Source organism: Lemur catta, chromosome 12, assembly GCF_020740605.2.
Source record: "Lemur catta isolate mLemCat1 chromosome 12, mLemCat1.pri, whole genome shotgun sequence".
NCBI lineage: Eukaryota > Metazoa > Chordata > Mammalia > Primates > Lemuridae > Lemur > Lemur catta.
The window spans coordinates 22,086,938-22,112,520 of NC_059139.1; the positions used below are offsets into that span (position 1 = coordinate 22,086,938).

Sequence of the window (25,583 nt, forward strand, 5' to 3'; positions counted from 1 at the left end):
GGAAAAGCTTCCATTTTTTCCCCAAACCAAACTTCGTAATCCCTATCCATTAACAATTTACCAACTAACTTGAGGCCGTATGAAAAAAAGGAAACTACCAATTTTGAGTAGCAAATTGGTTGGACAGTGGTCTGTGGAGAAACTTGGTGAGGCTTAGAATTGGTTTTGATTGTGTTGGGGGCAGCATGTTGGGGAAGGAAAAGACGACCTTCCTAAACTCTTTGGGTAGCCTAACCCTGTGCAATAGATGTTAGCAACAGAGCTATCCCTTCTCTCTTTAATCACAAATGGTAGAGAAATATAACCCACACCTAACTGATGCATGTAAATGTTCCTCATTACAGTGAAATGTTAGTGTATTAATGCATTTTAGTGACAATTAGGATACTATTTTGACACCTTATTAAATTGTTTAGAACAGTTGTACAGATCTTCCTTCTTGTAAAACAGCAAGTCAGATCAACCAAAACCTACTGGTTAAATACTATCCCGGAACTGCTTTCTTAATCTAAACCAATCTTGGAAAAGTAGGATTAGAGACCAGAAAATCAGGGTTAAAGAGTGATGGATGGATCAGCACAATTTAATCCATATCGGTGGAAAGGCTTATGGCTTGTTATCTTAAAATATGTTGATGCTTGCCTCTTAAATTGTTTAAGTTTAATCTTATTTACTGTCATCTTCATGCATGTTGCTCATGAGCAATATCAGATTTTAAGTGGCAGCTGAAGAGAACTGAAAAGAGATCAAAAACTTCAGTGTTCAGTCCAACCGAATTCTACCATTTATTATTTGAGGCCTGAGCCAACCACCTGGTGCTTACTTGGAGTCTGAATTGCCTTCGGCTCCACTGAGAAATTGTAATCAGGTATTTTTCCAGAATCCTCTCCCATCCCAGCTCCTACTTCCTGCTTCAGCCGTAGGTGGGCTACCCAGTGGTGCCACTTCATTCTGATCGCCTTCTGTACCCCTCACAATGACACCGCCGGGGCCCCGCCTCCTATCGACCGAGGCCCCGCCTACCACCCCGCCGCGGCTCCGCCTGCCGCGGCCCCGCCCCGTCCCGCGCGGCCCGGCCACTCGCCCCGCCGTGGCTCCGCCTCCCTCCCGCGCGGCTGGTTCCGGAACTGAGCCCACCCCCTGGCCCATGCGGAGCCGCGGCCGCCGGCGCCGCCCCCTCCGCGCGCCCGCGTGCCGCAGCCCGCGTCGTCTCTCGCCGCCGCGCGCCTCCTCCGCCGCGCGCCGCTGCTGCCGCCGCCGCCGCCGCGCTCGCGGGCTGGCCAGGTGCGGGCGGCGGGCTCCCGCCGGAGGAGAAGACCGCCAGCGCCGCCGGCACCGTTTCGGCCTGGGCCCGGGCCCCGGCCCCGCCCCGGGCCCCGGCCCCCTGCCCGGCCGGGAGATGAAGTGTCACTACGAGGCGCTGGGGGTGCGGCGCGACGCCAGCGAGGAGGAGCTGAAGAAGGCCTATCGGAAGCTGGCCCTGAAATGGCACCCGGGTAAGTAACTAACCCGCTACCGTCGCGGCCCCTCGGAAAGCCCAGCCTCCGCGCCCCGTCCCACCCCTCTCCCTGGGCTGACTCTGGAAGCTGCCCGAGCCGCGACCTGCCGGCTCGTCACTGTCCTCTGGCCGGGGCCGGGGCCCGGGGCCCGGCTGCCCACCCCCCCGTGGACGCAGCCCCCCGGCCCGGCGCCCCAGCGAGCTCCCCTGCTCCTGCCGCAGGCACCGCCGAGGGACGGGTCAGGGCTGTAGCTCTGTCCTGCCTCAGACATGCCCTTTCCTTGCAGTCCCGTGCAGCTCGGCTTCCCTGGCTTTTCCTCGGCTGCCCTTCACTTCGTCATGGAATCCCAACTGCTTAAACCTAATTTATGGCTCCTTTTTTACTGAAATTAAGGCAAGGGGACCATTAAACAGTCTTTTAAATAGGAATGCCTCCCTCCCACCCCCCGTTAGTAGTTTGGTTAAACAGACACTGTACTTACTTCACTTTGGACATGACTCTGCCAGATGCAGGGTTTCAGTTATTAATAGTTGTCTTTCCTAGTGAAGTTTATATGTTTACTGAGAAGTATTCTTCGGATGTTTCATTTGGTTGTAATCCAGGCCTGTTGTGAGTTTTAGGAGGTAATCTGATCTTCCAGACTGGGAAACTGAGACAGTAGTTGACTCTTAGCTTTTTGAGATTTACAAGAGGCTTTCACGTTAGCATTAAGCAGTAAATAAGGTTATAGAGTGTCTAATATATGCAAGTCACTACACTGTGCTGGTGTGTAGATTCTAAAATGCTAAGACAGAGACCTCAGAACCTTGTTAGGAAAACATGCCTTATACACACGATAAGTTAAAATACAACTGTGAACAAAATAGCACAATGTACATAACTGGCAGTTGGATCAGTAGAACAACTAATAAATGCCCCAGGGATTCAGGGAGGGCGTTAGCACTGTGTACTGAGAGACGGTGAGGCTTCCCCTTCACAGGAGCTTGGACTAGATCCTGGAGAAATGCAGTTTAGAAAAGTGAACTCAGCAGTATGGGGAAGTACAGTGGTGGTCAAAAGATGTTCCAGGGCACAGTTTGATTAAAGGCAGTTTTTATTAGACGTCTGAAAAATATGGACTGGGAGAAGAGCCGAAGAAAAGGGTAGGACCCAAAGTCAGAAGGGAATGGCTATGGCTGGTGGAGCAAGAGATAGAGGTATGCATCTGTTACTTAAAGTTATAATAATTACCAACACAGGCACACACACAAAAATGTGATTGTAAATACATTGAAAGGGCAGAAGTCAATGAGCTAAATGTTCATTGTAGCAGGAAGTTGGAAGATGTAGCCAAAATTAATAAATTCAAAATAGTGCAAAAATAGTGTAGAGGCAAGTTAGGAACTAGGAGGAAGTTAGGAATTCCCTGACTTTTTGGCTGGGAAAGGATGAGCCAGAGAATTATGCTGGGACCAAAAAGCATATGTAATTTTTTGAAAAGTAGTCCAAAATCAGATTGTATTTTAATCTTGAATGTTAGGCTAAGGACTGTGAAATTTGTTTTGCCAATAACAGGGAGTTGTGACTGGTTTTATTAAGCTTTCTTGGGAGGTACTATGAAGGCAGCTGAGGGGTTAAATAGGATGGGAGACTCCATCCACAGTGGACAGGCAAGGGCCCAAGCCAGGCTCAGGATCAGTGGGAGGGGAAAAGCTGGAGTGGAAAAGATGTTACAAAGGGAAAATTGCCAGATTTGGTGATTAATTAGAAATCAGTTCTAGGAAGAAGTGTGCAAATAGTATGTTAATATAATGTCAGTTATATGTAACTATATATTATGTAACATATATAACTAGTTATATACATATCTGTATCAAATATATCAGTTAACTACTTTGAAACCAAACCTGTTAGGAACTGAATGTAAATATCTTCTCTGGTTATCATCATAATTTATGGCATCTTAAATATCTTTTGGTTTGAAAATGCCTGTGTACTTAAGGGATCAGTACTCTCCCTGGTAATGCATAATTTTGATATGTTTTGCTGATTCATAATTTGTTAAGTCTGTCACTCAACAAATGTTTAATTTCATTCTATATGCAATTATGTTAGATATTTCTGGGTTTAAACTTTGCCTCAAAGAATAATGTTTCTCTCAAATAGAAAGGCTGTCTGTTTTTCATGGTATTAAAAACAAGGAAAGACATTACCCTTATTTCTTTTTTCCCTTTTTAAAATTGTATTTCCAATTGACATGTAATAATTGTACATCTACTATTTCTTTTACTGAGGAACGGAGAATAATTTCCAATAGGGTCAGCAGCCCTGCCTAGTGAGGTCACTCCTTGTGAAGGGCACGCTTTCAAGAGTCCATCTGATACCTGTTCCCCAAGCACTTTGCTATGTGAGCAAGGCAGGAATGGTCCCTGCCCTGATGGCATGTGCAGTCTGTGGGGAGACAGAGGAAGGAAAACCGGCAGTTTCCATCCAGTGAGAGAAGGGCTGAATGAGGGCAAATACAGGATGCTTATGAGCACATGTACCCAACCTGGACTAGGTTTACGTGTGGGTAGGAGAGATGGGGAGACCCGTCCAGGCAATGAGTCCCTGAAGAAGTGACATCTAGCTTGAGACCTAAAGCAGGATTACAGGGAATACAGGTAGAGGGATGCAGACGGCATGGGAAAGAGATGAGCATGACCAGCTCAGCAGGCCAGGTCATGAAGGGTGTGCTAAACTGGATTAGGATCATAACCTGAGGGCATCGGGAAGCCATTGAGGAGTTAGAAGTAGGGGAAATGATAGATTTGTGCTTTTATTTCTCTGGCTGTAGTGGAGAGAATGGATTGGAGAGGGCAGTACTTAAGATAGGGAGGCCAGGAGGTCAGGGAACATTGAAATCAGCCAGGTTCTGGGGATGGAAACTCTGAGCCAGGTTCCAAAATTTTCAGTGAGTCAGGGGAGTGGCTGGGAGATGGGTAGACAATAAGAAGGAGGGGAAGAAGGTGCTATGGTCAGATGAGCTGATTCCTGAAGGGTTGCTACTTTTTATATGCGGGTGAGCAGATGGGTGCCAGCTCCTCCACCGGACCTGCGGTAGAAGGACGGTGGCCAGAGGAACCAAGAGGTCTGCAGGGAATGATGTTCTGGGGGAGCCTGACTTTACTCAAGGCTAGGGCTTAGAAGTCACAGCCCATGAAATTTTCCAGAAGGCACTGTAAGCAGGTTTAGGAGGGAGCAGAAGAGTGCTTGAGTATGTCAGGAGAAAAGCACAAAGAATAGTGTGAGAATACCTTTTAAACTTTAATGACAGGATTTGCAATACCCATGGCTTTTGCATTTGGGTAATACTAAATGCAGACGTTTCTTTTTTTAATGCTTTTTGACTTATTATATTATTGCTTTTAGATCTCAGTTCAGCCTTATAGTCAACTAGGTCAGGTGCATTTAAGTGAAATCAGCCATATGTTAGATTGGAAAAATTATTTCAGAAAGCAGCTCTAGTAAGAGATTAGACCTTATTTTCAGATGGTACATTAATGGATTTTATGTGTTTAAAAGCTTTAGCTTTTTCTAAACTTCTTTGGGGGAGGAAAGAAGAAAGTGGGAAGGAGCAGGACCAAAAGGTACAGTACTGATTAAAAGGAAAAAAGACCCTCCCACCAACAGTCACCTCTTTTGTTTTATGTAGGAAGATTCAGTTGCTGACTTTTGCTACTTCTAGGTCATTTAATTTGGACTGTGCTTTTTTTTTTTTATCTGACAAACATTTTTGAAACTGAAAGTTTCTCCCATTTTCCTAGAAAGCATGAAAAGAAGTATAGGCTGGTGAGGTTGATGATGCTGTAGTTGTTTAGTGAAGTCAAGCCCTGCTTGAGGTGTACTTGATGAATATTGAGTTGACTTTTGGAAAACACCAGAATGTCACAGGGCTTTGTCCTTGTCCTTTTCCACTTGAACCTATTTATTAATGCTTTCTTGAAGACATAGGAATCAGAATTCTTTACAGCTGGACTCTCACCTTGACAGGAGTATCGGGATTGCATGCAGCTGCATGTGATAGGAAGCTGGCTACAGTGGCTAATCCAAATAGTACTATTTCTCTCACATATTAAGAATTCAGAGGTGGCCTGTCCTGGTAGCTCTAGCTGCTTAATAAAGCCATCAAAGACCTGCTCTGTCATCCTGGCCATATGGTTTGAGTCCTTGCATCAGGTGTAAGCAGTTAAGCCTCAAAGACAGTGGTTAATTGTTCTCTCACATAGCAGTGCAGATGGGCAGGCGAGGCCTAGGATAGCAGATCTCTTCCATGAGGCCCAACAGCTCTCTGGTGGGGCCCTTATTTATTATTGTCCAAGGTGGCAGTTAGTGCTAGGCAGCAGAATGGAGGAGGAAAGGATAAAGGAAGGACAGAGACTGTGTGCTAGTTGCCTTTTAAAGAAGATTCTTTACAGCTGCCATAGAATACAGATTTGTTTTTTTTTGTTTCGTGATATGGTCTTACTCTGTCACCCACGCTGGAATACAGTGGCACGATCATAGCTTGCTAAAGCCTTGAACTCCTGAGCTCAAGTGATCCTCCTGCCTAAGCCTCCCGAGTGGCTGGGACCAGAGGCACATGCCACCATGCCCAGCTAATTTCTTAATTTTTAAAATTTTTTGTAGAGATGGGGTCTTGCTCTATTGCCCAGGCTGGTTTTGAACTACAGGCCTCAAGAGATCCTCCCACTTCGGCTTCCCAAAGTGCTGGGATTATAGGTATGAGCCACTGCGTCTGGCCTTTACAGATTTTATTGAGTAGAGCTTGGTCATGTGGTCACACATAAGTTTCAAGGGAGGCTGAGAAATGGGAGCCTTTATTTCAGGTACCAGGTGCCCACCATAAAATTAGGATTTGGTTGTTACTGGAAGAAGAGGAGAGTAGACCTTGAGGATGAACCAGCAGTCTCTGCCGCAATCTTCATAATTGAGAAATGGCTCCACCTGTAAGCATTATACCTGGCTTTGGACAGGGCAGATGGGTTAAGGGCACAGCACACTGTGAGTGCCACCCAAACCTGTCCCTTTTCATCAGGAAAACAATGTCTTTCTTGGGAAGCCTCACTTAGACTTTTGTTTACATCTGGTTGGCTAAAACTGGTCACCTGGTAACTCCAAATTCAAGAGTCTGAGGATGTGAATTTTTTAAGTAAGTACATTGCCATTGTGAACAAAATTAGGGTTTGTTAGGAAGAAGAGAGTAGATATTGGTAAGCAACTAGTAGTATCTATTATAATGTGATAATTGCAATCTAAAATAATTGTAACAGGGTATTAGGTATCCTGTACTACCTAGAACCCATTTGCAAAAGGGTCACAAAAAAAATGTAATTGCTAGTATTAGCTGAAAATAAACAGAAAACTTAAGCACAATGGCTTAAATAATGAGTTTGTTTTTCTCACCACAAGAAGTGTTGGAGGTGTGCTAGCTGGCATTATTTCATTGGCTCAGTAATTTCAGGTCTAAAGTCACTTCGAATCTCTTGGCTTTTCCCTCGTGGTCTCAGGATGACTGCTGCAGCTCCAGCTATCACATCCACATACAAGACAATAAGAAAGGAAAAAGGAAATACATCAGTACACTTCTGCTTTCATCTCATTGGTCAGAGCTATGTCACATGACCATTCCTGGCAACAAGGGAGGCTGCATAAGCAAGTATCTTAGGATATCCAGCCTCCATATTAGACACTACAGCAGAAAAGGAGGAAAGGGTATTGGATGATCTAACCTAGAGTGTCTGCCACAGCATGGATTAAGTCCTATATTTGAGTTTTTATAAGTATTATAGAGTTAATAATTGGCTTGTCAGTAATGATACAAAAAATACTTGAAACTTTGTCAACTATTCAGTATAACTTAATATGCTGCTCTTAAGAGCTAATGTAATTAGAGTGATTAAAAATGTGAAGAAAAGAAAGTAATGAATGGTTCTTTCATTTTCGGTGCCTATCTTTGGCCATTTTATAACAGAAGTAGAGGATTATAGTGTGCCATAAGAAATGGGAGTATTCAGTGCAGAGAAGAGGTGGACTAGAGGATGACCCACTGGCTGTCGAATATGAGCTGTACGTTGTATTACTTCTCACATACAACTAGGCTACAGGGATGGAGATTTTTTCCCCTTAATATAAGGCTTCTTTCAGTTCCAGGAGATGATGATTCTAAAATAATATCTAAAATAGCTGTGGCAAATTTCTGCTCTTGTGAAGGTATTGTTAGTGTTAGTTGTTGAGCTGAAGGCCACCGGAAAGACTTGGGATCAGCATGATGGCATCTGAGAAGAGGCAGCAGGAGGCCCTTGGGAGCCATGTTTTAAGGCTGCAAAACTATTTGTAGGGAATACATTTCTGTCGTCATATTTTCTTTTAACTCTTAGAAGGCAGGTATAGAGCTGTTGTTTAAAGAATTTTGTTGTGCTTCATAGTAGATTCAAAAGATTTTACTTTCTGAATGTGTTAGTTATGTATTGCTATATAACAAATTACCAAAACTTCAGGGCTTAAAACAACAAAAACAGCAAGCATGTATTCATTATATAGATTGCTACAGTTTCTAAGGATCAGACTCTGGGAATGGCTTGCTGGGTGGTTTTGGCCCAGAGTTTCCCATGAGGTTGTATCTCATAGTCTGGGAGAACCTGCTTTCCAGCTTGCTCACAGGGTTGTTGGCAGGCGTCAGTTCCTGCTGGCTGCTGGCCAAGGCTTCCATTCTTTACTACGTGAGCTTCTCCATAGGTTGCCTGAATTCTTCATGCTGTGGCAGCTGGCTACTCCCAGAGTGACACCAGAGAGAGGAAAAGCCCAAAATGGAAACTGCAGTCTTATATAATCTCATCTCAGAAGTGACATACCATTATTTCTACCATGTGCTGGTGGTCATGCAGGCTAACCGTGCTGACCTGGGGGAACTACACAAGGGTGTGAATGACTGGAGGCAGGGTACTGTCTCGGAAGCTGGCTGCTACCTTGAAGCAAAGATGCTTTCTGAATTCCGTGGCTAAGGAAGCACAACTAAGGAAAGAATAATTGTTATATATTTTTTAAACTTTATGAGATTTATTTCAACATATATCAATAAGAAAGAAAAACAATGTGAGCACTAAATGTAATCTAACATTACATAAGTCTTTCTATGACTGATTTTATTTATTTTGCTCCTTATAAAAGGATTGTGCATTACTCAGGGTTTTCCATTTGTGGATATATGCAGATTGAATGTTCAGTGTAATACCAAGGCTTAGAGAAAAGCCTGAAATTTTTACTTAGGTAGATGCATATAATATATCCTGATTTTTGGCTATCATGCAGGATCTCTTTGCTTTTCTCTAGCTATTTTTCTTTGTTCTGTACACTCCTTATCTATTTATGGCATTGTGATGGAAGAGGTCTCATTTAGATTTGTCCTCTACATTTTTGGTGACTAAATTTCTGTCTTTGTTAACAGATAAAAATCTGGATAATGCCGCAGAAGCAGCTGAACAATTTAAATTAATCCAAGCAGCCTATGATGTGTTGAGTGACCCTCAGGAAAGAGCATGGTGAGCATCAGTTGTTTTTCCCATCCTAGTTTATGTTATTGGTAGGAATTGTCAATATAGGGTTTTTTTTTTAAATTTGTTAAGTGACTTTTGGTATGTTCTGAAGCATTTGTTACCTACTCATGTAAAATGCAATATTTGGGTCAGAAGGAACCTTAGAGATGATTACTCCAACTCTCTAATTTCATAGGTGATGAAACAAAGTTGATGATATTATATAGTTTAATTTTGATACTTGAAATAACTTCATTAAATGAAGTCCCTTTGATGTGTGACAAATTTACCGATATCAGATAGAAAAGATGTTGACTTGTCCTTAAAGACATATATAGTGTTTTAATATAAGAATTGTAATATTTCCACATAACTACTTTATATGAAGAAATTGAGTTAAGCTTCTACATCTGTAACAGATGCTTTTACTGATGATGCTCTGATCATTTAATGTCCAAACAAAAATTTCTATATTTGAAGTTCTGAGTTTTCAGATTCTCAGTTAACTTCTTGCTACAAAGGAATAGGTTTTAAGCCCTGACATAACTGTGCAAGATCCTGCAGTTATGAAGAGCTACCGTGTAAGTCATCTGTGTGTTCAGTGATGTATAGTACAGGTGGCTGTTGAGAGAAAGGCTGTAAAAAAATTCTTAAGAAATTGTCTTTTATAAGAAAATCAGAGAGAGGATTCTAAACTTTTTTGTACCTGAGGAATCTGGAGGTCTGGTCTTAGAATTGCTTTTGCCTTCCTCTCAGAAATTCTTTCCTGACCTCCTTTTGTCTGGCCTCTTCTCTGCATCTTAGGTTGTCTTCTCATCCCAAGGATTCCCTTGTCTTTTAATTAAAGCTCCTGCCTAGTGACTCTCCTGTTACCCAGAGGCAGTGCCATGTAGTGCAAGGAGGCTGGTCTTTGCAGTACAGGAGACCTGCTGTTGAATTCTGGCCTTGCTGCTTATTGGCTTTATGATTATAGGCAGTAAGTTATTTAATATTACTGAGCTTCAATTTCTTGTAATATCAAACAGGGATTGTAACTACTTTTGCAGAGTTATTATGAGTAGTAATCATGTGTGAAGCTCCTATATTAAGTTTATATAAGCATAGGAAGAGTCTTGTTCTAGTGCATGTTGGTAAATTCCCAGATCACAAATGTATAATTATTCTATAGACCAAATTATGTCCATTACTGTCCTTTTTAGTAATGTTTCTTTCCTGTGGAAATGCAACTACCTTTTTGGGAGAGTCATTTTTAAATTCCCCTGTTCATATGGGCTAGTATTGTATAATGTATTAGAAGTTGTAGGCATAGTTTTAATCAGCAGTTCTGTGAAAGATTAGGCATACTTTTCGTGTTGATATTTCCTTAAAATTTTTTGATCATGGATTGGATGCATTGAAATGTACAATAATATTTTGGCAGTTTCGGAGTAAGGAGGCTTTTTGGATTCTTATTTATTCGGCCTTCACTGATGATGCTAAATTATTATTTTTTGTTTTAGGTATGATAATCATAGAGAGGCCCTACTTAAAGGTGGGCTTGATGGAGAATATCAAGATGACAGCTTAGATTTGCTTCGCTATTTCACTGTTACCTGTTATTCTGGTTATGGAGATGATGAAAAGGTAAGGTAAATGAACTCACTTTTAATTTTTTATCAAGCATCGAGACTCAAATACAAAGAGAATTCTTCAGATTATTCTATAGTAGAAAGTAAAGCAGTATTCATTTCTGAAAACTGGAAATACATTGCTTTCATATTTAAACTGTCAATGTATGAAAACCTCCAATTGAAACCTAAGTGGATTTATAGTGACAGAGCTTGGTCCTATGATTCTTCAACATTAAAGTTTTTCATTTTACATTTTTAGATCTTATCCTATGATTAGGCTACAAAGTTATTAACAATCTGTGCTTTTGTTACTGTTTTTTAGGGCTTTTATACAGTGTATCGTAATGTTTTTGAAATGATTGCAAAGGAAGAACTAGAATCTGTGTTAGAGGAGGATGTTGAGGATTTCCCAACCTTTGGAGACTCCCAGAGTGACTATGATACGGTAATAGAAAAATGCATTGCATTTTATTATATAATTAGCATTTATCACTGTGCCTTTTCCCCATTTCCTTATTTTAAAAAAATTGGTTCTAGTTCTTGGTCCTGTCCCATGTCTGTCTGTCTCTCTCTCTCTCTTCCTAAAGGAGCATTCACCTCTCTCGTAGCCTTGCCTCTTTACTTTTCCCTATTTTTTGATCGTTCCATTCAGTGGTCAGGCTGTTGTTTATTCTGGGAAACCTTAAAAGTGTTATCTTATCCACTGATTAATAGGAATGTTATATATGTGAAAAAAAGATGATGTTTTGTATCACTAATATTTTCTGCCTTTCTAAAAATAAGTTAAAAAGCTCAGAATTTTACCTATTTTTTTGTCACTAGGTAGTCCATCCTTTCTACGCTTATTGGCAGAGTTTCTGCACTCAAAAGAATTTTGCTTGGAAGGAAGAATATGATACACGACAAGCTTCAAACCGCTGGGAAAAACGAGCCATGGAAAAAGAAAACAAAAAGATTCGAGACAAAGCAAGGAAAGAGAAGAATGAGCTCGTCCGGCAGCTGGTAGCTTTCATTCGTAAAAGAGATAAGAGAGTGCAGGCACATCGGAAACTTTTGGAAGAACAGAATGCAGAGAAGGCCAGGAAAGCCGAAGACATGAGACGGCAACAGAAGCTAAAGCAGGCAAAGTACGTAATACAGGGCTGGTCCTTTTTACATTGTAGGGGTCAAAGGAAGCATAGGTAGATCCTGACATGGCGTTTTCACATTGGCTTCAGTCACCATCCTGGCTTCATCTTTCTTTTTTTCTTTCTAAAATCTTGACATTGGACAGCATTTTTTAATCTACTGTGTAAAAGTTTTTATTTTGAATTGGATGTTTTCCTTTAGAGGGCTTTATACTTGAGATCCTTTAGACTTTTGTAAAATTTAATAATTTTAATTAATACCTAATGTTAGTTGAATTCTCTCTCTTTGCAAGGCCTTGTCTCTAAGTGCTTTCCTCACAGCAGTTCTGTGAAGTAACTTCTGTTTTTATCCTCCGTGCTCTTTTGAGGAAATGAGGCAGACAGGCCTAACTAAGATCACAGAGCTAGTAAATGAGAGTCGGGACTGAGACCCAAGAAGTCTGACTCCAGAGACCCTGCTTTAACCACCATGCTATACCTCCTCTGTCGGTATACTCTGAGATATTCAGTTCATTTCCTTCCCTTTGTTGTTAAGAGTTACCATAATAGCATTGAATCCGGAACATCATAGTATTCTTTTAAAAATTATTCACATAAAAATTCTACCCATCCTGCTCCTTGTCTTTTGAAAATTAACACTTCACTTGGCACTATGACTTAAAAATCACCTGAGGACCTTTAATAAGTTGCTAAGAGTTACATATTTCAAAACCCATTATCTCGTAAAGTAATTAAAGTCATCCACATGACACATAACAGGTTTAAGTGACTTTGCCCAGTTTTAACTTAGCAGAGGTTTTAAGTTTGTAAGCATTGACAGCTTGGGAGGAAGAAGGTCTCTGGAGGGATGGATTTTATGCCTAAGTGGAAACCATGCGGAGACACACGTGTCAGCGTGAGACTGTGCTGTGTATGTAGACTGGCGGAGCAGTACAGAGAACAGAGTTGGATGACCGTGGCTGACTTGGAGAAGGAGCTCCGGGAGATGGAGGCGCGGTATGAAAAGGAGTTTGGAGATGGATCGGATGAAAATGAAATGGAGGAACATGAACTCAAGGATGGACAGGATGGTAACTTTCTCCGTACATTAAGAAATTTTAGAAAATAAATGTTGTATGTAGGAGTGTGCACTCAGATGCCAGCTGGTGCCAGTAAAGGGGCCCAGGTGTAAGACAACAGGGAATAGAAGAGCAACTAAAAATCAGAAAAACACCCGAGTTCTAATCAGTTGTTGCCAGGATCATGCCAGAGTCTTTCTTTTCTTTTTTTTTTTTTTAAATGAAGCTGGAAATCTGGATTTTTATGTGGCACATCTCAATTTTTAAATGTGGCAATTAATTAAAATTAAAGATAATGTTGTATAGGCCAAACAAAGGTAGTCTGTTGAACTAGTCTAATTCAGGTAATTTGATTAAGAAACGCTTTGACATGTCTTAAACGATTTGTACTTCTGGCTGCATAATATGACAAGTGGGCATATTCATAGGTGTGACTATTAAAATTCATTTAAGCAGTAGGTCAAGTTTTAATGGTAACTATTTCTAGAAACTGCTGATACTATACAAGAGTCTGTATGTAAATTTTCCTCTCACTTTATAGAGGGTCTCCTTTCAGTGTACAGAAATGTTTTTTTTCCTCTACCTCTATCACTAGAGCATAGGTTTGTGACTACCTTAAAAGGTGAGGATTAGGCATTTTTGAGAATATTAGCTGTATACTTGATTCCTTACCTCCATCTCTAGCTCTTCCATGAGGAATAAAATTGAATTATCTAAACATAGATAAATCCCAATTTTACCTTATCTACGAGTGTGGTTTTTTTTTAGACTAGTAGCCCAAATGGTAAAATAGCAAATTTTTATTTATTCCAAATGACTAGGAAATGAAATGTTTTATTAATGAATCAGAAGTAGTACATGTAAAAGTGCTTTGAAAATTATAAAGCACTCTATAAATATGAGGTGGCCTAATCTACACAGAGTTTTATTACATCTGGGATCTCCTTTGATCCTCACACAGGTTTGTGTGTTTGATCCTTACAGGTAGGTTTTGCTCATGGAATTATCTCCATTTTACTGATGAGGAAGTTAGGACTCCAAGAAGCAATGGGATGTGCCTGAGAACATGTGACCATTTCTAGATACAAATTTTTTACTTCAAATCCAGTGTTACTATTTAATTAAAGTTTATTTTGTGTATATGATATATTGAAAGTATACACATACTGTAATTGGAAAATAACACCATGTACAAAACATTAACACTAGATAGGATATATTTTGGTCACTTATTTCAGTGAGATTACTTTTCTGAATGGTATTAACATCGCTTATACAGAACCAAAATGTAGAATATGGAAGAGATACCTTGGAATCTTTGTTGGTTCTAAAATAAATTCTAAATCAATTTACTTGTTTATTTCTTTAAAAACATGAGATTGTGCAAAGAATTTCAAGTTTGTAAAGATAATGTTAAATTTTACGTGTACTATGCTATCTTATGGCCTGTTTTACGGTGATGGAATGTTGTAAAGTAAGTTTAAGCATTTAAGAGTAGATCGCAATTGTAGATGTGTTTGGACCAAATCTTGCTCAAGAGGTAAACTACAAAACAAAACAAAACAAAACTTTATTGAAAAAAACTGATTCATCTTAGAACTATTAAAGTAGTATTTGCTTTTTTAAACTTAGCTTATACCCAGGACTTTAAGAAATTTTTGAATCTTCTTCTAAGTAGACTTAAGAAAAGAACTTGAAAGATAAAGTGATTGATTTGGAAGCCCTTCCTTGTAATGCAGTGCTGCTTTTAACTCAAATTCTGATAGCATTATTTGGTTTTTGGGAAAGAAATCCAAAAATGTAGTTTCTAATTTATGTCCAGTTTTGCTCCTTACTAAAGAGATGTAATTTATTATTAATGTATTTTAGATTTGCATTCTAACCAAACAGGATTCTTACCATCGGCTTTCCGCTTATAGGGAAAGAGAGTGATGAGGCCGAGGATGCTGAGCTTCATGACAACCTGTACTGTCCGGCATGTGACAAATCTTTTAAGACAGAAAAGGCGTAAGTTTAATATCTTTGAACTCACCTTTTCTTTTGAGGTGAAGTATAACACTTTGGAAGTCTTGAGAAGAATATGCTGGTAGCAGGTAACCACCAGCAACCACATGTCATCTTCAGGGGTTCCTGGCCAGAATGGGAGGAAGAGATATTTGTACCAGCAGTTAAGGCTTTTGTACCAATTCTCATTCATCCCAATGTTCCTATGTAATATTAATTTAAAAGTGCCTTTTAAACACTTACACTATATCCAGGAAGAAATGTTGCTTGTTTTGGCAAAGAGACATAGTCCAAGGAGGCTAGACCGCGTCTAATCATCTCCATTGCTAGTGTCAGACTCACTTCCAGTCATCGCTGTCCCGTGTAGGCAGTTGCTGCCAACCCAGGAACTTTAACTTGTCCTGCCTAGTGTATGTTTGCTGAAGTGGAAGCTCTTTATCTTATGGGAACAGTCACACAGAAGTATTAAAAAGGATACATTATAAAGAAAGGGAGAAAGAACATGGGAGAAAATGAGAGTAGAATCAGCAAAACAATGTGTGCAGTTAGGAAGAAAGGATGCCAAATTGAGAACGGGGATGTGGGAGGCATAAATGGTATTACCATATAACTCCAAGGGAGAGACAATGGAGGGTAAGAGAAGTATAGAGACAGGCAGGAAAGTTAGAAATAAGCAAGAAAAGAAAATGCAACAATGAAGGAGGTTTAAAAAAAATTATTTTTTAATTTGGAAATAATGTCCACAAAGTCGCAAGAGTGGAATGTGGCATACCTGCTTTAGCAAACTGTTGCTAATATTTTGCCCTATTTGCATATGCTCTCTACACACATACACACACACGCGCAGACACAGTGTTTTTCCTGAATAATTTGAAGGCAAGTTTAAGAATAAGGATATTCTCTTACAGAACCAAAGTATAGCTATCACCTTTAGGAAATTATAACATTGATACAGTAATTTTATCTAGTTTACTGCTCATATTTCAATTTTGTCATTTGATCCTTCATTAATATCCTGTATAGCACATTCCCCACTTCAATATAGAATCCAGTCTAGGATCACATTACATTTATTTGTCTATTTAGTCTCATTTAATCTGGAACATTTCCTTTGTCTTCATTGTATATGCCATTTATATTTTGGAAGTATACTAGTACTTTAAAATATTTTTTTCTTAGAATACTTCTCATTTTTAGTTTATATCCTACCTCATGATTAGGTTCAGGTTGCCCATCCCCAAGTGGGATGCTGCACAAGGATGTTGTGTTGCTCTCAAGGGCTCACAGTTGGAGGCATGTAAAGTCCTGCCACTCATTGGTGGTGGTAATTCTGCTCATTCAGTCAGGGTGACTTTCAGTTTTTGTACTATAGATTTAGTGTTTTTTCCTTTGCAACAAATTTTGCCTTGCAGCATGCTTGCTTAATCTGTGAGGAGACACTTTGAAACTATACAGATATCTTCTGACAAAAATTTCCCTCCTAGCTATAGCATCCGTTGATGGTTTTAGCTTGTACCAGTCTGTACTGTGACAGTTGCAGAATGATGCTCTCCCAGTGCTCCTTCCACATTTATCAGTCAGCCCTTGGCCGTCTGCTGTAAGCAGGAGCCCTCCCTTTTACCAATTTATTTATCTTTCTGTTACCCATATGAATTTATGAATTTTTTCCAATGTTTATAATTTGTTACTGCCCTTTTCACACTCAAATTTTTCCAGATTTGATTTGGAAGAGTTTCCTCAAGCAGGTCCTTTGTCCACTTGACATGTCCCCATCATTTTTTTGAGCTTTTACTTTCTTATACAGATGTTCCAGTTTCTCCAAGGGAGCTTGATGATAGATAGGAGAATTTTAGTGGGAAGGAAAAGTAGCAGCCAAAACTAGAATACCAAAAATCCGAACAGATGCAATACAGTAGATAGTAACACAAGTTTCCTACTTCCTAGTTGATCTAACTCCGGTAGCTTATGTTGTCAACTCTATTTTGTGAAATGTTATTTAGTTGCCAATAGATATACTGAAAGAGACATTGCCTATAGAGTTTTGGACAGAGAGGTAGAGATGTGTCTGAACTTATATTTAGGGTGGTGGGAGTGAGAAGGGAGACCTCTGCTTAGAAGGTGAAAAACACAAAAGTAGGTAAACTGCTTCTGTACTTCCAGCCCTCACAGCACCGTTTCTCTAGTCCAGGGAGTCTTCCTTTTAAAGTTAGAGTGTGTGTCTTGTGATTTCCCAGTGGTCCATGACCTGCAGCACGGCCTGGGACATAGAAGCACTTAGCAAATACTTAGTTATTGAAAGAAAACCGTAGAGAAGGCTTTCATTTTAAGAATTGAAAAATCAAAATAATAAATGGAGAATTTGGCCAAAAATAAAAAAAGGAAGAAAATGTATGTTAGATAAAAGGACAGAGAAAGCAGAGGGAATGCATGGGAGCTTCCGGTGCCTGAGGAATCTTCGCAGCATTCTGTTTCTCTGTATAAAATGACTAACATTTTGCTTAGTTACTGGAAAAAAAGTAAATTCCAACTTGTTCACAATCATCCAGCAACATATCTGGGCAAATATGAATTAATCATAGTGCAGCTACTAACAGATTGTTCTTTCAGCATGAAGAATCACGAGAAGTCAAAGAAGCATCGGGAAATGGTTGCCTTGTTAAAACAACAGTTGGAGGAGGAGGAAGAAAATTTTTCAGGACCTCAATTTGATGAAAATCCATTGAATGACGATTCTGAGGAAGAAATGGAAGATGCACCAAAACAAAAGTACTTCTTTAAATGTCACTAGATATACTTATTGCATTCAGAGATTACGTTTAAATGCTGTATTATCCTAAGGAAGTTATCCTGTTAATATTTTCTGCATCTCTTCTAGTTAATGGAATGTTATAGTGGCAAAGAGGGTAAAGACATGGTGTCAAATATAATTTTTATGGAATACGTTATGACTATATTAAAAGCAGTTTTTTACTTAGGCAGTTGATACGCTAATTACTATCCATTGAACCACAACCACTGTTCTGTTATTAATATTATTCTCTTAAGTGACAATGTGAATATTTTATTTTCCTTTGAATGCTTTATGATATTAAATATTTTACTTTTATATCACTAGTGTTTCAATATTTTTTTCTTTTCACTTATGTAAATCTTCACAAAGTCAAGTATTTGACATTTTGATTTATATTTGCCCTTAGGCTTTCTAAAAAACAGAAAAAAAAGAAACAGAAGCCAGCACAGGTATGTTGAAAAGATTTTATTACCATTAAATACCAACTGTAAAGTTGCAGTACTTTTCTTTATTCAGTATAGTCTGTATTAAGGAGAGGGACTTTCACTCCATATTTTTATGTTGATTGTAAGATTAAAAGGAATTGAAAATATTTTCCTTTTGTAGTGCTTTTCTCTCCTTATGCATATATAACCAACTTAATTACTATTGCCAGGATGTTTAAGAATTTTGCATGTAGAATTCCCCTGGTATGAATTAGCTGAGTGACTGTATTAAAATCTGAATACATCTCATGACAGGGCTTTTAAAAATGTCAAGACAACAATTAAAATTTGGAAATAGGAAAATCTGGGGGTTGATCATTGTATATATGTTTATTCTGTCAACAAGATATAAATGAAATATTGCAAAAGGAACATTTAGTTAGAAACTTATAATGGTTGTGATTCTTGAAAAAATATTTGTTATTCAGAAGTTTAGCTTAAATATTTCACAGCTAGAGTCCAGATTCAATCTCTATCTTAAGGATTATTTTTAAATAAAATGGCGTTATGTTATTACACCTGTGTAACAATCTGTGGATGTGTCTGAACCTATAAAAAACAAAATGTCCGATTTACTAAGGCTATTTGGTGGCTCTAAAGAGAGTAGCACTGATTTTGTGCTATTTTCTTATACTCTAGTTATTAACTTATATTAAGTATTAAATATTTTTAAGGAAACTTAGGTAACAATGATTTTTTATAAAACTCTAGATTTGGCTTATTTATCCAAATGGCTATAATATAGTTGATAATTTTTATCAGTTTTCTATTCCAAAAATGATACATGGCACATGAGCTAAAATTATAATTTGGAACTTTCTGCTTTAATTATAAAACCACATAGCAAATTGTATATTCCTTTTATACATTGACTCTACTATCATCCATCCAAATACCTTATAATCATTAGTTTAGAACACTTTCTCTTTTCCTTTGTGTTTGTCAGTACCACTAGAATAAGGACTAAATAAAATGGAGAGGGATTTATACTTAACCCATAACTGTCTTACCTCAGTTCATGGAGGATAGGGATAGGTTCTATTGATTGCAACATAAACACATGTATTAGTATTTTCTTACTGACAAAAATGCTTCAAATGACCACTCATTTTTTCCTCTCCAAAGCTATGTGCGTTTATGATACCTCTTGTTTATGATTTCTGATTGTATCAGGTAGGTCTAGTTTATATAGCACTTTTCTTGATATTTTCTAAGCTCTTTTTGAAGGGAAAGGCAGTGTGGAGATATATACTGATAGGTGAAAGAGCAGGAGCCAACAAATATTGAGTATCTTGAAACTCAAGACGGGGAAAGTTTTTTGTATAATCAAAAAAAATTGCATAAGGCAACCAGACAGTAAAAGAAAACTCCCCCCAAATTAATACTGAATGTAAACATAACAAGTGACTATGGCTGACAGAAAAGAAGAATTAATTCAAGTAACTTTTGAACACAGAACTCTGATTGAATACTTTCCATGGGATATAATCAAAAGATAAAATTAACTGCAGAAGCATTAAATCTTGAACTTAGTAGCTTTTTGGTAGTATTGGTGTGGTTTTGATGAAACTATTTTGTGCATATTGTAGAATAGACCAGATGAATAAATATATTAATGTTGGGAACCACATTCTCTTTGTGGGAAAAGGGAAATACAGACATAGATTGAGGGAAAAGGAGGAAGAATGCTGTGTGTTAGATTGGAATTGAAGATGTTCGTATGACCTCATGATTTAAAGAACAGTGTGTTAACAGTGTGTGTGGTGAGGACCTAAAAGTAGGACACCCCTTAGCAGTAACCACTGAGTGTACACATCTTAGTTTCTAAGTTCCCTTTCCCACGAAAAGGAAGCAGACAGGCTACTTGGAAAAATGGCTGATTTTAGGGCTGAGACTGGGAAGGTGGAAGGTGAGCCCAGAACATCTTATGCTTAAAACCAAGGAAGTGCTCCAAAACTGGTGGGGGTATGTCAGAAGAACTCAGGACCCAGTTTACAGGGCCTGCCGGTTTGGGAAAATTTGAGTCATCAAAAGGAGTAATGGTGATAGATTTCCATACATTGATATTGTTTAAAAAAAAATTCATATGTATCTATACTGAGTTTAAAAAAAGAGTTGAACAAAGGAGATGAGAAAACTTTATTATTACAAAAGAATATGAGTTAGTACAAATGCAAATGGACCAAGTAATAGAGGTAGAAAATCACTATTCTGTAGCCACCAATATTAGTAAATGGTTTAAGCAAGAATCCTCAATAGGTGCCAGATTCCTCAGGTGAATGGTTATTGGCAGCAGGATATTCACACAGTCTCAGAGTCACACCCTGCCAATAACTTAGTCATTAAAAAAGGAAAAAGGTAAGGTAGAAAAATCTGGCAATACCACTCTAACCAAATTATTATCACTGAAAAGTGGGACAAACTGACATTTTGCCTCCCAGCATTACCTTACAGTATTATTGCTAGAAATGTTTATCCTGAATTTAATCATTTGGAAACAATCAGACAAAGTCAAATTATGGGACATTCTACAAAATGACCATCAAGTTGTCATGAAAGAAAAAACAAGTGGGACTGTTTTAGAATAAAGGCATTTAAAGAGATGTGACAACGAAACACAACATCTGATCCTTAATTATATCCTTATAGGGGATTACAGAAAAAGGACCAATTGGTATTAATAAATTTGAATGAGGATTGTGTAAAAGATAACAGTGTTAAATTCTTGAGTAGAGTGAATATTGTGTATCTGTCAGAGAATATTTTTGTTCTTAGAGGTACATGGCAAGATTCATATCTGCCTGCAGCTTACTTCCAGACAGTTCAGGGGAAAAAAGTTTGTGTTGAGAAAGAGAAGGGGGTTATAGGGAGAGAAAGAGCACACAAATGTGGCAAAATGTCACACAAAATCATACAGTTGAACTTAGTAAAAATGTATTTGCCAGGCATCTTTCTTTTATAATGCCTGTTTGTTGTTTTTCTTTTTCCTAACTGTAGAGTAATAGTTGCTCATTGCTGATCATTTGGAAAATAAAAGTATAAAAATCATCTTTAATTTTACCTCTAGAGATTACTTAATATTGAATTAAATTGTGATTCGACTGTATAATTTTCTGTCTTTTATTTTTGCTAATAACTTGTATTTTTTTTATGTAATTGACTAATACATTTGGGAACATGATTTTTAAGCACTTCAAAATTTTCCTTCATATATTCAGCCATACACTTATTGAACATTTGTATTGTTTCCAGTTTTTCTCTAATTTAATATCTCTATGATGAGCCTCCATGTTCTTAATTTACCAGCTTCTTTCTTTTATTTCCTAACAATATACTCCTACTAGAGTGTGTGGGGCATTATCATTGTTTATTAACTATCATGGCAGCATAACATGTCAGTATTATTATGGCACTTATCTGTAATGGCATCTGTGTTTTATTACCTAGAATTATGATGACAATTTCAATGAAAATGGAACTGGAGAAGGAGTAAAGATTGATCCAAAAGATACTAACTTAAATCAAGACAATGCCAAAGAATTGGAAAATGGTTCCCAAGAAAATGTTAATGTCACAGAGACCATCAAACCACATGATGATCCAAAAAGTGAAGCTAAAACGTAAGTCAGAGTTGCATATTTTATAATTACTGAATATTGATAGTAATGATAGCTTTTCATATATCAAGTAAAATCTCATTTTCCATGATTGTCCAAGTAAGATAGGTCTGTCTGTCTGTACGTCTGTACAGACATACACACACACATATGTATTTAGATGAAGCATGTTGAGAAGAAAATGCTAAAAGCATGTGCCCACGGACATGTCAGCAACATGGCCAAAATCAGAAAGAAGTCACTTTGATCCCATTTTTGTTCCCTTGTCCTGCCATGGTTCTTATTTTGTCCTGGATCAGTAATTCTCAACACTCCTATGAGAACAAGGCTCTTGCTGAGCCTCTTTTTCAGCCCCACCCCCTGGAGCATCACTAACCGCATCTCCATGCTCAGGACAGGCAGCCTGCATCGGGCACCACTGTGTTGTCAGGACACGTGAGCACCTTGGGGCCTTCTTGCTCGAAGGAGCCCTGGACTTCTGGGCTGCACAAGGCCATGGTGGTGGGCTAGGGGAAGGTCTCACTTGGGAGATAGCCAGTCCTTGTCCTCTTCTTCCCTGACTTTCTTGTCCCCATCCTCTTCTGTTCCTCTAGAATAGAAAATCATTTCTTGTTCCATGAGGAATGATCTGAACAGTAAGTAGCCTCAGGTTCCCGTCATTATAGGACCATGAAAAAGACGGAAAGTGATTGAGTAAAGTGGAGCATGAGTTGAAAATGCTTAACACTGGAGCAACAGTGGTGGGCTGGTGGAGTATACTTAGTGGTTTCAGGAATTTAGGTAGTGTGAAGGAGGGAAACAGACAAGGCTGAGGCCGACAGTAGGGCTCTGGCTATTAAAAAGGATGACAAAGAACTACACAAACTGCTAATGTCAAAGCTATGAAGAACTTTGGCGAGTAGAAGCCTGATAGGGAAGATTCACGTTTATTTCACTCTCATGTTTGTTCTCATTTTACAAATGGGGAAACTGAATCTCAGCTTAAGTGACTTGTTCAAGGACAAAAGCTGGTAAGTAGAAAAGCTGGCATTTAATTCCTGTCTGCCCGACGCCTTGAAGGCACCCAGGTCATCTAGCTCCGTGGGACCTAAGTGTTCTGTTAGGGTGCTTTGTGCTGCTTGGCAGGCTCAAGGGGTAGGCCAAGAGATGGGGTTGTGGGCCCTTGAACCCTTCTTTGAGCTAGAGCTAAAGTTTTTTCATTTGCTTTCCCATGTTACTTCTACATGAGAATTCATTTGGGGAGGAAAAAGGGTTCTCAGACTTGTGCAATCACTGATACAGTTCAATTTTCTCATTTTACCGATGTGAGAAAAATATTCAGAGAATTCAAGTGACTTCTTCACTGCTGAGGAATGGCAGGGGTGAGATGAATACATCATATGTCCCACCCCCACCCCTCCCCCCCTCCTGCTGTCCTGACGTCCAGTGTGTCTCTGCTGGGCCCCTCTGCTGCTTCTCTGTAGTGGTGCAGACACTGGGGCTACCAAGGGAGAATTGCTTTATTAAAAAATGTGTGTGTATGCTATTTTTTTAAAACATAAATGTCTTGGATATTATCTTCATAGAGTAGCTGTCTTTCATAATATGATAAACTGTCCACCACAAATATTATCCTCAATTTTCTTAGATATATTTGTGGTGTATCTGTGATATTTTATAAATTAGTATGTAACTTGTTGCCTTTTATGCCATTGTGTCCTTTTCTTGATGCTTTCATAGCTGGCTGAATACTGCATAATGTTGAATTATACTCCTAATCTGCACCTCTTAAATGTGTAGGCCGTATAACTCAATACAGACCCTTGGTTTTTGCTTGAAGGATAGTATACCCAGGAAGTGCTTGGCGGCATTATCATAACTTATTCATTATAACCCATCCTATCTGCTCCGTAAATATAGTTGCAGGATTTTTACCCTATGAATTTGGTTAGCACAAATGATGGAAAGTATAAAAGGAAAATTAAAATTCATATAGGAGATTGAGTAGAGAATGTTGAAGAGTTCAAGCAGAATAGGAGGAACATGACTACACTTGCTGGCAGTTTCTGATTTAAAGGGTACATTGGGGAGAACACCCACCAGATCAGAAGAAAGGATATAAGTTTTTTAATAAAAGTAAATTCCTTACATTGAGCAAATTCAATTTTATGAAAAAATGCATTACAGAGTCTTTATTTTTTTCATTTCTCTGTGGAACTGTTGAAATGTTTATCAGACTAGAACCGCCATAGATGATTTATGGTTATTACTGGTTGGTTATGAAGATGGTTTTGCTTCAATAAATGGAGTATTAAGTGCTTTGCTTTTTATAATAACACACTGTATAAATGTTTAGAGGTATTTTAGGGGTCTTGTTTTAGCTTTTTCAATTATTTTAAGAAAATTCCTTAATTTTTTGTGCCAAATTTGATTTAATTTTTATGCTACATTTACTTTGATTCTTAAAGTTGTTCTCTTCATTTGAGATATGAAGATTAAATTAGCCATTAAATTAATCAATTAGCCTTTAAAGTGCATTTCACTATTTCGAATGTTCTTGGGAGCAAGGTGACTATTAAAAGGGGTACATTATTTTTGGATTATGCTGAATTCTTTCATTTATTTTCCAGTGTTCCTAAACCCAAAGGAAAGAAAACCAAAGATATGAAAAAATCTGTCAAAGTACCTGCTGAACCACAGATAGTGGTAGGTCAAAATCATTTTCACATCTCTATTTAGTAGACCTTCTTTAAGCAATATAATGTTCTAGCAGTGTAAATGTGTATTTGGTGAGCCCTTCCCTGTAGAACCTGCAATGGTGTGGATTCATCAACAGTTCTGCTTGATGGACATTGAATTTATATATACACCACGATCAGTTTTTCTTCAAGTAAAAAGAAGCACATTGGAAATGTTAGACTGTACTAGAAGAACAGTTACTATTGTCTTCTCCATTACTTTGCAATCTGAAGCCTTGGTGATAAGAACTACATGTGTTAAATTCTGAAGATTAATTATGAACCACAAACTCTTCCTCTGTTCTAGTCATGGGATACATGCTATTGAAAGTCTCAGAACCCTTAAAGTTAATGGTGTTGGTTAGTGCTGCCTTTGTTGAGCCTGTTTTGGTAGTTGTCCATTTTGTTAAAACATCTTTATTTTGCAGTTGTTTGATGCTTAATCTTGACATCATAAAACACTACTTCTAGATGATAATGCTTGCTTTTATTTATAATTTTCCCCCCTTCTTAGAGTGATGTTCTTATCAGCTGTACAACCTGCCATAGTGAATTTCCATCTCGGAATAAACTTTTTGACCATCTAAAGGCCACAGGTCATGCAAGAGCACCACCATCATCATCGTCTTTAAACAGTGTAACAAATAGTCGAAGCAAGAAGGAAAAACGTAAAAACAGATAGAAATTCTGCATACACTTTTTTTTTTTAAACTGTCTCTGGATTTTGAAACCAAAAAGCTGAACTGAAATCATCTAAAAAGTTAAAATTTCAGTGATCTGCAATTTATTGCATTGTGGAAGATTATTTTTTATCTTGTAAAAGCATTTTTTTTGTTTAATATATATTTTTTAAACATTTCACTAGTGATTGAATTCTACTTTTGCCATCTGAATTGACTTGAATGTGTAAAAGCAGGTAAATATTGTAAAGTGTGTATTGATTTCTGTTGGCATATATGGACAGAAATGTACAGGGAGAATTAAATTATTTTAACACATACAAATGCTCCTTTGCTTTATTTTATGAATTGCTCATTAAGTATTTTTATTTATTTAATGCTTTTGTATTTTGTTATGCTTCATAATCTGTCAAAAACTCAGATCTCTTTAAAATATCAGAGT

The 25,583-nt window shown here is 38.3% G+C and overlaps 1 protein-coding gene and 1 long non-coding RNA gene across 3 annotated transcripts; one reads left to right on the forward strand and one right to left on the reverse strand.

The window, feature by feature from the left end:
• Nucleotides 1–1,147: 1,147 nt before the first annotated feature.
• DNAJC21 (DnaJ heat shock protein family (Hsp40) member C21) lies at nucleotides 1,148–25,459 on the forward strand. Its single transcript, XM_045565949.1, has 12 exons — nucleotides 1,148–1,496; nucleotides 8,965–9,058; nucleotides 10,552–10,675; nucleotides 10,985–11,107; nucleotides 11,485–11,789; nucleotides 12,708–12,859; nucleotides 14,767–14,854; nucleotides 17,459–17,617; nucleotides 18,049–18,091; nucleotides 21,575–21,747; nucleotides 24,354–24,429; nucleotides 24,976–25,459. Exons 1-12 carry the CDS (start codon nucleotides 1,148–1,150, stop codon nucleotides 25,141–25,143), a joined length of 1,854 nt encoding a protein of 617 aa, XP_045421905.1. The 3' UTR covers nucleotides 25,144–25,459.
• LOC123648242 lies at nucleotides 6,267–14,981 on the reverse strand. 2 transcript variants are annotated; one of them, XR_006738536.1, is made up of 3 exons: nucleotides 14,880–14,981; nucleotides 6,924–7,047; nucleotides 6,267–6,464 (listed from the first exon to the last, which is right to left on the reverse strand). It is a non-coding gene; the product is annotated as an uncharacterized LOC123648242 (long non-coding RNA). The 2 variants fall into 2 exon arrangements; XR_006738537.1 differs by having other exon boundaries at nucleotides 6,267–6,483.
• Nucleotides 25,460–25,583: the final 124 nt, after the last annotated feature.

Coding starts and splice junctions, on each gene's coding strand:
- DNAJC21 (XM_045565949.1), top strand. CDS start 1,148: ATGCGGAGCCGCGGCCGCCGGCGCCGCCCCCTCCGCGCGCCCGCGTGC. Junction 10,676..10,984: donor GTTATGGAGATGATGAAAAG/GTAAGGTAAATG, acceptor ACTGTTTTTTAG/GGCTTTTATACAGTGTATCG. Junction 11,790..12,707: donor CAGAAGCTAAAGCAGGCAAA/GTACGTAATACA, acceptor CTGTGTATGTAG/ACTGGCGGAGCAGTACAGAG.